We start from the raw sequence: 13,623 nt of genomic DNA, 5'->3' as shown, positions 1-13,623 counted from the left end.
AGCATTTCAAACAAATAGTAAAGGACCTGAACGCAGGACACATGATTTGATTCTTCGCTCCTTGAACATGCGTAAGTTTTTCTCACTTACGTTACGAAACAAAATCAGCCATAAACTGGAAAATTTATCTGACGTTTCCTTCTCTTTCTAAAATAAAAACAGTTTCAACACTCTCACAGATTGTGAAATGGTATTACGCAAATTTGGTAAAGTTCAAAACTCAACCGAACCACTAGCCGTAGGCTAGAAATATTTGATTTGATTCAAGATTTAACTCAAAAAATAGAGTCTAAATTCCAAGGTCAGTTCAGAATATCAGTGAAGAACTTAAAAACATTTCCAAACTTTTCCGGCTTACTTGGTAAATTAGATGTCTAACAACCATAGTTCAGATAGTGGACCATAACCCATCGTCAAATGTAACGGAAAAAGTTACACGAAGTGGACCTTAAACGCTTAAAGATGTCTGTGCAATGATTACGTGTTATGGTTGACCAAGCTTGGAGGGGTTAAAAGCTTTGTTTACGTTCAATTTAACGTTTTGTCGGAGGCTTTTTTTTTTAGGTTAGTATGACCTTGGAAAAGCGGACATTTCATTACGTCTTCTCTTGATAATCGGAGAGCCTTTGTAATAACTTTCCCCTTGTATTTGATAAATAATGCTTTACCCCTCACTCCGATTCCATAGTCAGTAGTCCGTACTCAACTCAACAGGCGGTTTATCAATGATATGCAGATTTTCATTCAAAGCTAGTTCGTTCTGAATTTTTTCCGTACTTAATTTATAAAGCACGGACAAAAACATCTGACAGACGCCGCCCCCTGAAAATGATTAAGCGGCCGTTACCATGAAACACTCTTAATCTTGAGTACCATTTAGACACTAGCTGTGAAGTTTAAAAATAATTCTTAACTGAGATTAAATTCAAAAAACTGAGGCTCCTTTCCTCTTAAAAACTGGCGAGTGTCATTAATTCGTCTCAGTTAGATCAAGAATTAACACAGTTCAAAATCTTAATTCTCATTGATGCCATTCTTGACAGTCCTTGGATATTGATCTCTGTAAGGCCAAGGCCTAAGGAAATCTGTCGATTATCGATTTAATGAGAAACTAGCATTTCTAGAATCACGTTGGAACTCACTTCGTGGGATTTTTGGTGGATTCTCGATAACGATTCCCGTATATAAGTTGTGAGATGATTGTTCGTTTTTAGGAACGTTTTTAATGATTGTATGCGTGACAAAAATAACGGTTGCGTCATCACGCAGGTCACACGTGGAAAGCCCGCTCTTTGTTGAAATGACCAATCAAAACTTTCCCCTTACTTTTGCTGTCAATCATCTTCTGTTTTCACAACTTGTTTCGCCCTTTCCATGCAAATTTAGAACAATATCTGCTTCGGGGAAAAAATAATCTAAGCCTTTGTTCCGCAACAACAATCTACCGAATACTGTCAGGACAAACGATTATTTCGTGGAATAAATGCAAAGGATTTTTGAATCGGATTAACAGGGCAAAGTTTTGTAGGACTGATGATACGAGGCGTTGGAGCGTTGTGGCAAAGACAAGCTAAGAAATAGATTTGCTTTTGACAATGGATTTCCTGTAATCTCCCGAAGGCGTACTTTGTGAAAGAACCGGAATCTTTCATCGGGTAAATATTCTGGATTTGAAATTATAACTTTTCCTTTCTAAAGAAACCCTCAGATTAAGTTTAGCTGTGTGAAAAACATTAGATTTGCAATTTTCGTGTCGACGATTTTGCCTGCGTAATTTTAAATAGAAAATTTTAAAATGCCGGTTTCGTACTCTTTTCACCGAATTGAAACACATTTTTGACCTAAAAACTTTAGTATGCTTGTAAGGGAAGGTTTTCTGCCTATAGGGGTAAGAATATAATTCCATACAGATTTGCTTCGGTGGGAAAACAGCCGTAATAAGTATTATATAATAGCATACATGTTTCTGAACAAGAATAGAGTGTAATAGATTAATTTTAGCATTTCAAATAGTGAACTTTGTACGTCGATTTGCTTGAGTAAGCTTCCTTTAAAGATCGAAAAACTTTCATGAGCTTTTTTAGCTTAAGTACTTTGAGCAAATATCCGAGTTGTTTTCATCTAGTTTTGATATCAGTCAAAAATATTCATTGGTAAGGTTTATTTTTTATCAGTCCAATTTATTCATCTGTTCAGTTTATATTTAACTCACCGTTAAAGACATGGAATGATCCAGAAACTTCACCACATGATCCTTGTTCTTAAGAAAATCGTTTTATATAATAAATATATATAAATTTTTTGTTTGAGCATTGCGTGCATGTAAAATTAAGTTCAATTACCTTGGAAGCGCTTGTTGCAACTAATTGCATCTTAACACACCAACGAAATATCTTATCGCTTGTGTGGCAAACAAATCATGGGGTGTTTTCATAGTTTCGCGTCATAATCGAAAGGTCGGTTTTTGAAGTTTTTTTCGATGATATGTTGTGCATGTAAATGCCTGATAAAAGACCTTGTAGGGTCATGTAAGACCCGGCAGTTTTGTTTATGGAGTTTTATTTTGGTGATTTATTTTTCGCAGGTACCCGTAATTAGCATTTAAAGCATCTTAACTTAAGCTTCAAGAGTGGATTTTTTGGCCTACTGATGATTTCTGGAAATGTTCCTTTTAGCTTTTCAACTACTTTGATACAATTGTCACTCACAAAATTTACAATGCGCCTCAGAACGGTGATTTTTCATTTTTACTTTTATTGTTATCTCTCTCACAGGCTCCGTGCTGGTATCAGACAGGGGTTCCAAGATGTACCCAACCGGCTCAAAATCTGAGGACCGCAAGTCATTTCTAGATCCAGAAGAGAATGAATTAGTGGAGGTCGATCTTGACGATCCCTGGGTGAGAAGGGAAGATTATAAACCCAAGAAGTGTACTCACGTTCAAGGTACGCGTGGTGAAAAATTAAAATTAAAACAAGAAAGAAACAAAAATATTAGTCAGAAGTTTTTTTCGGTGGTCACGAAACTTTGCGTGACAAATCGCGAGGAAAAAAACCCGAAAGACTTTCGAAGGAGACTGAGTGTTCGATCACTGTTTCTTTGTAAAAAACCCTGCCATTCTGATTGAGTAGCAAGATTGAGAAGACATTTTTCAAGGAAAATAGTCTGATTCTCGTCAAGGAATCACGTTCGTTGTTGCAAAAACCCTGTTGCTAAACTACCCAATCTCTCCTGAAAATTGCAGGCGCAGTCACCACTTCGAGAAAGTTAAAACTGTTAATTATTTACAGCTCCTGTTTAAATGAAGTAATTTGTTGCAGTGCCTTGTAATCAAAAAATTCGTCATGGAGTTTTGGTTTTCAGTTTTATAATCAATCTGGCTGAATTAGTTGGTCAAGGGAAACGGCTCTCAAAGCACTCTGCCCACCAGAGTTGACAAATTCTACGCCTAAGTCAACTCTAAGAATTTTGTGAATAAAACATGCGTCATAATTCACCGTTGTTTTGGTGCAAAAATATACTCCAGCCCTCCAATTATTACTAAAGTCCAATCAAAGGCTTTAAACTGCTCTCTCAAACAAACTTACAGCGCCACCTTGAAATATAAAATGTGCAGAAAATATAAATGACCTTTAAAAAATTTGCTGATTTGACTAATGTTAGTAAATCTGACGATAAAATGTAGACTTAAAATGGGTCACAAGCGAGTGTTGGACGAAGAAAAATGTCTCTCTTGAGTGTTTACTTCCATTGAGCTACAATGTTTTTGTTGGTGGGCCTAACCCTACAACTCCTATGAGTGACCAGGGCAGAATTTCTCCTCACTATATCAATACAATATTAAGTTGACAAATGATGAAAATAACGAAAAATGTTTATGAGGAGATTATTAGTTGATCCAATACTAAATTCTCTGAAGTGACATCATAACAATTATATGGCAGAAAGTAAGGAGAATTGGAAAGGGTCTACTTTTCTCACGTACCGCAAAGGTTCGCGTCAACCGAATCAGATGCATATGAATACTTTTAATTCTCTCTCTCTGTCTTTTACTCTCTGCAGATCTTCAGCGATACTCACCTGAACGTGCTGAAGACTCCCTTTCATCCGACACCGTGCTCCTAACAGACGATAAAGGATCTTACCTTACAGATGATCCCCCAGTAGAGATTAAAAGCTACAAAAGACGTTTTTATATCCTGTTGTTATTCTCTGTGATAAGTTTTAGCCAGTACTGCGCGTGGAACACGTATGGGCCAATCGCTACTACCGCTAAAATGGTTTTCAATTGGACGAACACAGAAATCGCCTTCTTGGCTAGCATGGATCCTATCACCTATTTATGTTCAATGTTTTTTTTCTCCTGGTTGATGGATGAGAAAGGTAATTCTTCACCGATGATATAGGGTTTGGATGTTTTAGGGAGAAATAAAACGCCAATCGTATCTGGAATTTAAAGGGTTAAAGTTGTCACGCAGCACTTATTTTGGAAAGATGGCCTAGCGTGGCATCTCAAAGGATGATCCTCGTATGCGAACTGCAAACAAAATTATTATAGTAAATTCTATGATTATGCGGGGTTTGAACTTGTGCCTGGCAGCTTCTAAATGCACATGTTGGAAGCAAGGGCAGATAGATGTTAATGTACTCTTTGTAACCTATGAATGTTATGAGGGGCAAGCCAAAGCGATTTCATATTGATTTCAGAGTGGGGAGGGTCACCTGCACACCTGGATCCCTCCCTTTCCGCCTGCCCTTGGTTTCTTACTCTTGAAAATATTGCTTCAACTGAGAGGTTTGGCTGAGCCAATGTGATAGGAAAACAGGAGAGTCGATAGGATACATGTATTGCCAATTGTGAATATCATAATATGATTTAACTTAATGATTCTTACTTTTGGAAGTTTTTACTTTCTATTAGGGATTTTTTGTTGGGTCCTTTAACCGAAACACTTGTTAAACGGTTCGACTAAGCTCGCGTCTTTGTCAAACTTGAAAAAAATTTGGAGTCTTTGGGAATGTACCTAATCATCTTAACATCTGGGTGCTCAATGAGCAGTTAACGCTATCCAACAGATACGTGTTAACAAAACTTACTGCGCTATCTACCGGATAAAGATTTATCCAGCGCAAAGCGGTATCTGATTGATGTCAACAGCCACGGTTCCTTTTGATTGACAGGACTAAGACGGAGTGTTCTTATTTCTTGTGCGTTTATGTTCGTTGGAACAGCATTAAGATGTGTGACGTCAGATCCGTCCTACGCTATCTGGTAAGGTTTTTGACGGCAATATTCATGCTCTCTCTTTTCACAGCTTAAGGAAAAGAAGATGGTCTCCTTTAGTTTAGGAGTCGTGACCTAAATAATTTGTCACAAAAACGAAACTCGTGGAATTTTGCTCTTCTTTCATCCAGGATGATAACATTGTCAATAATTCTTCAAAAATTACAAACAACCGGTATGCTGGAACCCTTTCGATAGGGATATAATTTTCTCCGATATCCGCATCTTCAATAAGGAGGAAGCAACGAGCTGACAGTTAACCCTTTACGCCTTAATTTTTGCATGACCTTAATGTGCGATTCAGAAGTGATATTGTAGGGGGAATTAAGATGGTGGTTGCTCTTAGAGTTTAAAGGGTTAACAAGGTAAACCGTTGATCTGAAGGCTCGACTCGAACTTACTTCGAACCTTTTCCAGATCAGCGAGTCACTCTTGGGCAAAACAATGTGATTCTCATAAGGCAATCCCCTTACCTTGGACGCTCGAAACATCATTTTTCACCCGCGGATACGCGAAGCACAGCTATGAGTAAGGTGGGATTCAATATGCAATTTGCGTGGCGTTAGTGCAGCCTTTGGAGAGGGTCTTAGGAGTCTGGGGAGAGAATGCATTTAAAGATGGCGGATCGGATGTTGACTTGAGAGGGGATGGCTCAAGATGACGGCTCAATTTTGTTTCTTGGACTCACAAATCACTGGCTTGCGGCGCAAATACTGATTATTGTAATTATATTCTGCATATTATATCCACGAGTTCACCATAATGCCACTTCGATTCAAATAACTTCTTTTTTATTACTATTATGCTAAGGTCTATGGGCGCTGGTCAACTGTTGAATGGTTTGGCGGGTCCTGTCACTCAAGCTGCGCCCACGCTCCTGTCATCAACTTGGTTCCCATCTGAGCAGCGGACTACTTCAACAGCGGTTGCGGCGTTGTGTGGGTCGCTAGGTGTTGCCATATCTTTTGTGATAGGCCCATTAGTTGTCACAGATGTTAAATATGAGCTGGATAGGTTAATACCGGATAGAGGCAACGTGTCGAAAAATCTCAGGTAATTAAAAAAGGTTTTTGTAAAAGAATAAAAAAAAAAATTAGTTTTTTAAATGTAAGTAAGTGTCAACAACTGAGTTGGAAACGTAAATTGTCCACCGTAAAGAGTTTAAAGGCTGACGTTTCGAGCGTTAGCCCTTCGTCTATCGCTTGCAACGTCAACCTTTAAACTCTTTACGGTGGCCAAATTACGTTTTCAACTCAGTTGTTAATACTAAATTACCTGTTATAGTACTATCCCACCGACGCAGTGCCACAGTCTCTTTAGAAACTTACCCCCTTTAATTTTTTAAAGCTTTGCAAGCCTATATTGCGTATAGACTGATAGAGATAGCTTAGGCTTGGGCTACCAAGATTTTTTTATGTTTCGCAGGCATTTGTCCATTTGGTTTGTGCATCGAGTACCTAAAGGAGAGCTCGGAATTAAACCAAATATTCTCACTACATACCTCTATTCACTCGCTTTTGATAAATCAAATTTCGTCTCCAAATTTTCTTAGCTCTAGAGCCATTCATCGATAGCTTCATGTTTAAAATTTATTAAGAAGTATTTTTTGTGTTCAAACAGACTTTAATATCTTTTTTGTTGGTTTGATTTTTATAGTGATACTCTAGATTTGTACCTCAATGGAAACACTTTATATTCAGGTGAGAAACGAAACTGCTCAACGGCAAGACAGGATAGTTGTTATCAACAAAACATGAATCGGTTTTTTGCAAAGTTTTAAAAACTTTGTGTGAGCTACCTTGATTTTCAAGTTTAAAGTTAACAATCAGAAGATTTAAAGTAAAGAGAAATTAGATGCTTGTAATTCTCAGGGTTTTAAGAGTCGAGAGTCATCCTATGTAAACCATTCGACTTCATCGCCTGAAAGCCGAGAACTTGCACTAAGCAGTCGGAACGTCGCGATCCTAATTGGAAGTCATTACATCGAGTGACAAACGATAAAGCCTAATTACTCAAAGACAATAACTCTTTTTTTCATCCTTCTCAGTGGTAGCCCGAATGAGCATTCTTTGAATTAACTTTTTTTTTATTTTCTTGGCTTTTAGAATCTATATACCGAGATGCTGTGTACTATTGGCCTTTGGACAATCTGAACATCAGCATTCAAAATGTCCAGTCCATCAGAAAAGATAGGAAGGAAAATAGCACTAATTTACGAAATCCTGACGATTATAGGAGAGTTACAATCAACAAAGGACTCAGGGAATTTAAAACGAACAAGGAGGGACTTTTATTCAATGAATGCACCACTGAACAAGGTGTCGTCAATCAGAGTTTAATGACTGACGGTAAAAGCGCTTGGGTAAATCTTGGCCCTTTTATAAACACTTGTGTGAGTGACCCGTCCCTGTGCCCGAATGGTTTTACCGTTGCGCTGTGGATGAAATATGAAATCTTGGACGCTAACGGTCTGCAGTATTTCATGGGGACCAGCGGAAACAGAGATGGTCTCAAAGGATTTTTAATTTATCAAGATTTTCCTTACGACAAGGAAGACCACTTGGCCATTAAAGTAGAAAACGGCACGGTGCTATGGAAACGAAGCTTCTCCGTGCCACGTAGCAATTGGACGCACGTGACGTTCACGTGGGACGAGCGTGAAGGACTTGTGATTTACTCGAATGGTTCTAATGTGGGTGGGGACCCAAAGGGGAAAACCACCAAACTCGAGAGGAGTTATTTCACGATGTTCACTCTCGGAAGACCAAATAATGTCTATGCTTTTTCAAAAGCTGCGTATGACGAGTTAGCAGTGTGGGAAAGAAAGCTTCATCCCAGGGAAATTGAAGCTATTTATCAACGAACTGCAGGCATCGGGATAACTCCTGATTTAGAGGAAGGTGTGTTTCGACTCCTATCAGTAGTTTTGACTCCAAGGGTCAAATTTGTCACCCTCCCCTCCAGCTAAGATACATGACCCTGTAAAATCATTAGGAGAGTTTTGTGTTACATCAATATGATAACCTTCATCTGTCCAGTCTGTTAAGCTCCACGACCTGTTTTCTCGATTTAGTATTGGCATTGCACACGGTTACTTGTCAATCAGTTTCGGAAGTTTGAGAGGTTTGTGAAACACGCAAATTCGCTGATGCCTGTCAAAGTTTGCCTTTGTTTCCAGAAGTTAGCATCGCATATTACTGTGATGCATAGCAAAGAATTTTCTTGCATAGCAAGGAATTGTCTTGCATAGCAAGGAATTTTAAGCTACCACGACTCGTGTTTTCGGCGTTAGCGCTGGACGGTGTCCTCGTCCATCTAAAACGTTTTAGTGCTGATCTCCTGTTCGTGGAAACCTCTTCCGCGTTGTTATCACAAAATTTATTTTGTCAGAAATGAACTGTAATGTTCTTGATATCCGACAGAAACAAAGGAAAAACCGGCATTAGTTATAAAATTTGTTTCAATCCCGTATTTCTTTTCTACTACTTCTACCATAATTACAGTTGTTGTAATCATCGTCATCATTACTTTTATTTTGAACACTACTGTTACATGTTTGTTTAATTCCTTTGTTCCTTCTTGTTTTCAGCTAAACAGCGACTACTCAAGGACGGAAAAAAAGAAATTATGACGTTACTATATGTTGGTGAGTTAGCTTCAGTTTACAAAATCAGCGTTGATTATTTTTTATCAAGCCTGCTTGTACATTTGCTATTTTCATCATATTATTTTTTTTCTTTTTACAGAATGTGGCGTTGTTATGTTTCTTTTCCTGTTAGTCTGTATGTACTTCCCAAACAAACCTCCTCTACCACCAAGTAAATCAGCGAGAAGAAAACGAGAAGACTTCTTCGCCGGCGCCAAACAAATATTTAAGTAAGATACCATCTTTTTCTTACTTTCCCGGTTCTTAACCCTTTGAATCCCAAGAGTGATAATAATCTAATTTCTCCCAACAGTATGACCCGTGAATCGCTCTTTAAAATCACAAGAACAAAGGAAATGATCGCCAACAAAGGGACTCTTGATTAGTAAACAACTTCTCCTTGTCAGCACCTCAGAGAACAGTATTGAGAATTTACATACTGATGTTAAGGGTTAAACCCTACACTGCGCTCTGTTTTCGTATTTACACTATTCCACTTGTACTCCGCTCATAGCGGAGCTCGCAGAGCGTAGCCCCATAATTATACAAAATAGTAGTAACCCATCAAGCCGAAAAAATTTGGATGTACGACTGTGCGACCGTACGACCGTACGACCGTGCGACCGTGCGACCCTACGACCGTACGACCCTACGACCGTACGACCGTGCGACCGTACGACCGTGCGACCGTACGACCGTACGACCGTACGACCGTACGACCGTACGACCGTACGACCGTACGACCGTACGACCGTACGACCGTACGACCGTACAGAGTGCTACTTTTAACATGCGTGGTCAACTGTACCGCGGGCACGCCAACGCCACGGCTTTGTCCAGTAGTCCAGTGGTCAGTGCACTGGGCTCCGAGTCGGACGACCCGGGTTATAGTCCTGGCCGGGGCAGGGCGCTGCGCCCTTGAGACGTGAGGGGAAAAAAAAAATGCGAGCTCCGCTTTTAGGCTTGGCTAAATCTATATATTATTTTTTGTCTCCCTCTTCGTGCGAGCGTTAAGCCCCTCGTAGTCTTGCATATTGCAAGTTTGCATGTGCTCCCTTCACTTAACTGGCCTGAAAATTCTACCTTTCACTATCTACATTTAGCTCTGTTGAGGATTGTTCGTCTAAGAGTTGATCATTTACTCGAGCATCCAGGAAGTAGTAAAGGAAAAACCCAATTCACTCAAAAGAGTCGTGGATATTCAACGAGCACTGAACATCGAAGGATAAAACTAATTATTTGCCTTATTTGTAACACAGGAACAAGCAGTTCTGGACTCTTGCGCTGGTTTACGGAGTCACAACTGGTAAGCACAAGCCCCAAGACTTACGTAATGCTGTGTCCTACTTAAAAAGCGTATGAAATAAGAGCTTGTCAAAAATTTCTCGTAGTGTTTTCTCACAAATTGGTAATATTTTACCAAGCTTGTCACTGAAATGGCGTGACAAGAAAACCTGCGCTTGGCTCTAAACTAACGCCATTTATATAATGGGTACTGGTTACACGTTTTTGTTACTCCATGCTGACCTAAACTAGTGAAATATGACTGTCTTCCAAGTTTTGTTTTATTTGAAAGATGAGTAACCAGATGATTTCTCCATTTCTGAATTTTACGCCGCCAATGATTAGTATTTGATTAAGTGAGCTGTCTTTGCTTTCATATGTAGGTGTGTACAGTGGTTGGGGTGCCTCCTTAGCAGTTAATCTAGAGACCTTCTCCATCGGACAGGTGAGTTCATGTGGGTCAAACGATGTCCTGGGAGACAGAGCGTTTTGTGAGTCCATCTTCTAATCTCCGTAGCCAGTAGGTTTGTGTGCGCTTTGCTGCGGAGCTGTGAAAACGAGTGGCGAAGCCGGGAGAAACCCCCACTCGCTGTTTCGACTCTATCACAAAACTGATAGCTTAGCGGGCTATCAATCTACCCATCTTTAGCTTGGTTAATTGTTTCAGAGCTAGCGAATAGAATGATACCGATTAGCGTTTATATTATAGATTAATAAGTCTAGTCAAGGACTCACACGGCAAACCCAGAGGTCTACACCGCCGGCGCCCACCCAGTTTCCTTTGGGTGAAGTGAGAAGGGGGCGTTGCTGCCCCCCTAAGGTGGAATTCCATTCCATAGCTGGTATCCATTGATTCTCCTGAATGGAGAGAGGCACTGAAAGAGAAAGTATGCCCAATGACCTTGACGAACGCGAAGTTCTTGTCTTTTTCATTTGATTTACGATTTTCTTATTTTATTTCAGAACGAGGCGGGTTGGATCGGTTTTTACGCCACATTAGCTGGTATCGGAGCAGGTTTAATCCTGGCAAGGTGCGCAGATCTGTTTGGCGGCAAAATGAAACTCCTTCTGCTCGTTCTGTTCTTCGGAGCCGCAGGTTGTTTCTTGTGGTTCTCGCTTCTTTGTCTGAGGATGATAGCATATGATGACGGTAAGAACGAAAACCTTAAAAGCATTGTCTGTAAAAAAATGCAAATGTAATTATTTGGAATAAAGACTTTAATTTAGTTTTCACAAGGACAATGGTACAGTTGTAGTGCCTTGTCACTTCATCCTCTGTGACAAATGTTGTAACAGTTTTGTCTTTGCTTTTTAACCGACGAGTATTAACTGAACATCGATAGCGGATCACTTATAGAAATTGTTTAAAAAGAATACTCATCACAAGTCTGGTACTTTTGATATTTCAGCTGCCTTGTACAAATCCAGTATTTTAGGAGGATTTTTCGTCAGTGGTACTATTCCTCTGTTCTATGAGCTGACGGTAGAGTCCACTTACCCAGTAGCGGAAGGAATCACCACAGGAGCTTTGACTATCATTAATAACACTTTTACTGTTATCTTCCTGCTCGTCTTGATGGTGCCTAAAGTCGGTAAGTAAAAGTAAATTGAGGAAAATTTGTCTGGTATTAAATTGATCTTCACAAGTTAACTATATTTTAAGTAATTGCAAAAGAGAAAATCGCTAAAAAAAATCAGGCTTCGAGGGGAATTGAACACGTTCCCGCTGAATACCAGCTGGGCGTTACTACCAACTGAATTACAAAGCAACATGTTGGGAGCGAGGAAATAGCTACGCTATTTACCACGTTTTCTGCCAGTGTCTTAATTTTTTCCTCACAATCTTACCCGTACTGTTTTGTCCCCTTTGTGATTGATACGGAACCCGTTTATTGCGATTTTCTTGGGTTTATTACTAATTCAGCGACACACATGGAAATATTCTGTAAACATTCTGACTTGGTCAATCGCTTGTCTTCCATCTTCAGGAACTGAATGGATGAACTGGTGCATGTTTGGAGCATGTGCGGGCTGTATTCCAATACTGCTGGGCTTCCAAGAAAACTACCGAAGGCTCAACCTAGACAAAGACAAAGAACCCTCAAAAGAACCCAAGAAAAAAAGAGAAGACAAGAACTTGAAGAGACCATCATCTTCTTTCGGTTCAATTATCTCATTTAAACATCATAATGTCGACGAACTAGTTAAGAAACTAGAAAATACCAGAGAATCCAACATATGATTTGTATTTATATCTTTAAAATGTGATTATATTTATTGACAAAATGAGGAGCCAGTGATCCAACTTGTTCCATTCTAATTTGAAATAGGTGAGTGATTCATTGCAGAGATATGACTTGCGTTTAAAGATGCAAATAGGGAAACTTAGACGCCTTTGCATTAATGACCCGCGTACAAGACAACAACAAAAACAACAACAACAGTTCATAGCAAGCAGGTTGAAATATGGCAGAGTTCATCCATAAACGATAACACGAGATAGTCGTGATAGATAAAGCAAGCTTTTTTCTTTTTCAAACCCGAGTGAACACAATACCAACCAAAATGCAAAGTTATCAGTATGATTGGGCAGGGTTACTCACGAGGCTTAGTCACGGGACGTTCAGCAAGGTGCATACACACGGAATGATATCCTAAAAAGAAAAACTTAAGTCCTCTACAATTTTTTTTCTTTTTTTTGTAAGTAACCATATAGGACTTCCGTCGCGCTTACTCCCAACTCTCCTTACCGTACGCTAAACAGTTCTTATGATATTAGTTGGAGAATTTGGTATTGGATCAACTTAAACTTCCTAATTGATATTTTGCTTTATTCTCAGCACTTACCCGCTTAATATTGTATTAATATTGTAAGGAGAAATTCTGTCTTGGTCACTCATGGGAGTTAAAGGGTTAAGAGATTGTAAGTTTCTGGGAACCGGGTTTCAATTTAAATTGTGGGTGTCTACTGCAGTGTCTTACATCTAACCATGGTCCTCCGTTTTAGGAGCTTGACTGAATAAATAATAATAACGACCGCCATAAGGAAAAAGGGTATTTAACAAGTATTAAGATGATGCCATTAAGGGAGAACTGACGCATGTTCAGAGCATGCGCGGGTTGCTTCAGCTGTCTTTTTCATTGAGGGCCTAACATTGATTCAATGGTTTTGACTGAGGTAGATTAAACTGGTGGTAAAGCGGTAAATTACAATAGTAATTCTTAATATTTGCCATTTGCCAAGAAAAAATCTTTTTTATCTGAAATATCGCTGGCGAACAGTTTCTAAATGTACTAAATACATCAATAAATTAATAAAAGTTTTATTAAATGGGGACAAAAAAATACTCAAAACAATCGCTTAAAAATTATCTTTAAATAAAGGACTTTGTACGAAAAAAGATTTAAT

At 39.2% G+C, this 13,623-nt stretch overlaps 1 protein-coding gene across 6 annotated transcripts in view; it reads left to right on the top strand.

Moving 5' to 3' along the window:
* Positions 1-13,623, top strand: part of LOC131781417 (solute carrier family 49 member 4 homolog) — a 22,882-nt gene extending 9,259 nt beyond the window's left edge. For 5 of the 6 annotated variants that reach the window (XM_059098068.2, XM_059098066.2, XM_059098069.2 and 2 more), the window contains 13 exons: positions 2,775-2,945; positions 4,063-4,383; positions 5,182-5,272; positions 6,095-6,337; positions 6,941-6,984; positions 7,390-8,184; positions 8,874-8,930; positions 9,031-9,160; positions 10,190-10,236; positions 10,598-10,659; positions 11,178-11,364; positions 11,624-11,806; positions 12,203-13,623. In XM_059098068.2, the coding sequence (XP_058954051.2) occupies positions 2,775-2,945; positions 4,063-4,383; positions 5,182-5,272; positions 6,095-6,337; positions 6,941-6,984; positions 7,390-8,184; positions 8,874-8,930; positions 9,031-9,160; positions 10,190-10,236; positions 10,598-10,659; positions 11,178-11,364; positions 11,624-11,806; positions 12,203-12,456 (2,585 nt within the window). In that variant the 3' untranslated portion in view covers positions 12,457-13,623. Of the gene's footprint in view, positions 1-1,411; positions 1,656-2,774; positions 2,946-4,062; positions 4,384-5,181; positions 5,273-6,094; positions 6,338-6,940; positions 6,985-7,389; positions 8,185-8,873; positions 8,931-9,030; positions 9,161-10,189; positions 10,237-10,597; positions 10,660-11,177; positions 11,365-11,623; positions 11,807-12,202 lie in introns of those variants that run through there. The other variant, XM_059098071.2, reaches the window with a different exon arrangement.

Source organism: Pocillopora verrucosa, chromosome 7 (assembly GCF_036669915.1).
Source record: "Pocillopora verrucosa isolate sample1 chromosome 7, ASM3666991v2, whole genome shotgun sequence".
NCBI lineage: Eukaryota > Metazoa > Cnidaria > Anthozoa > Scleractinia > Pocilloporidae > Pocillopora > Pocillopora verrucosa.
The sequence above is the reverse complement of the archived record's forward strand: the minus strand, read 5'-3'. Positions and strand labels throughout refer to the sequence as shown.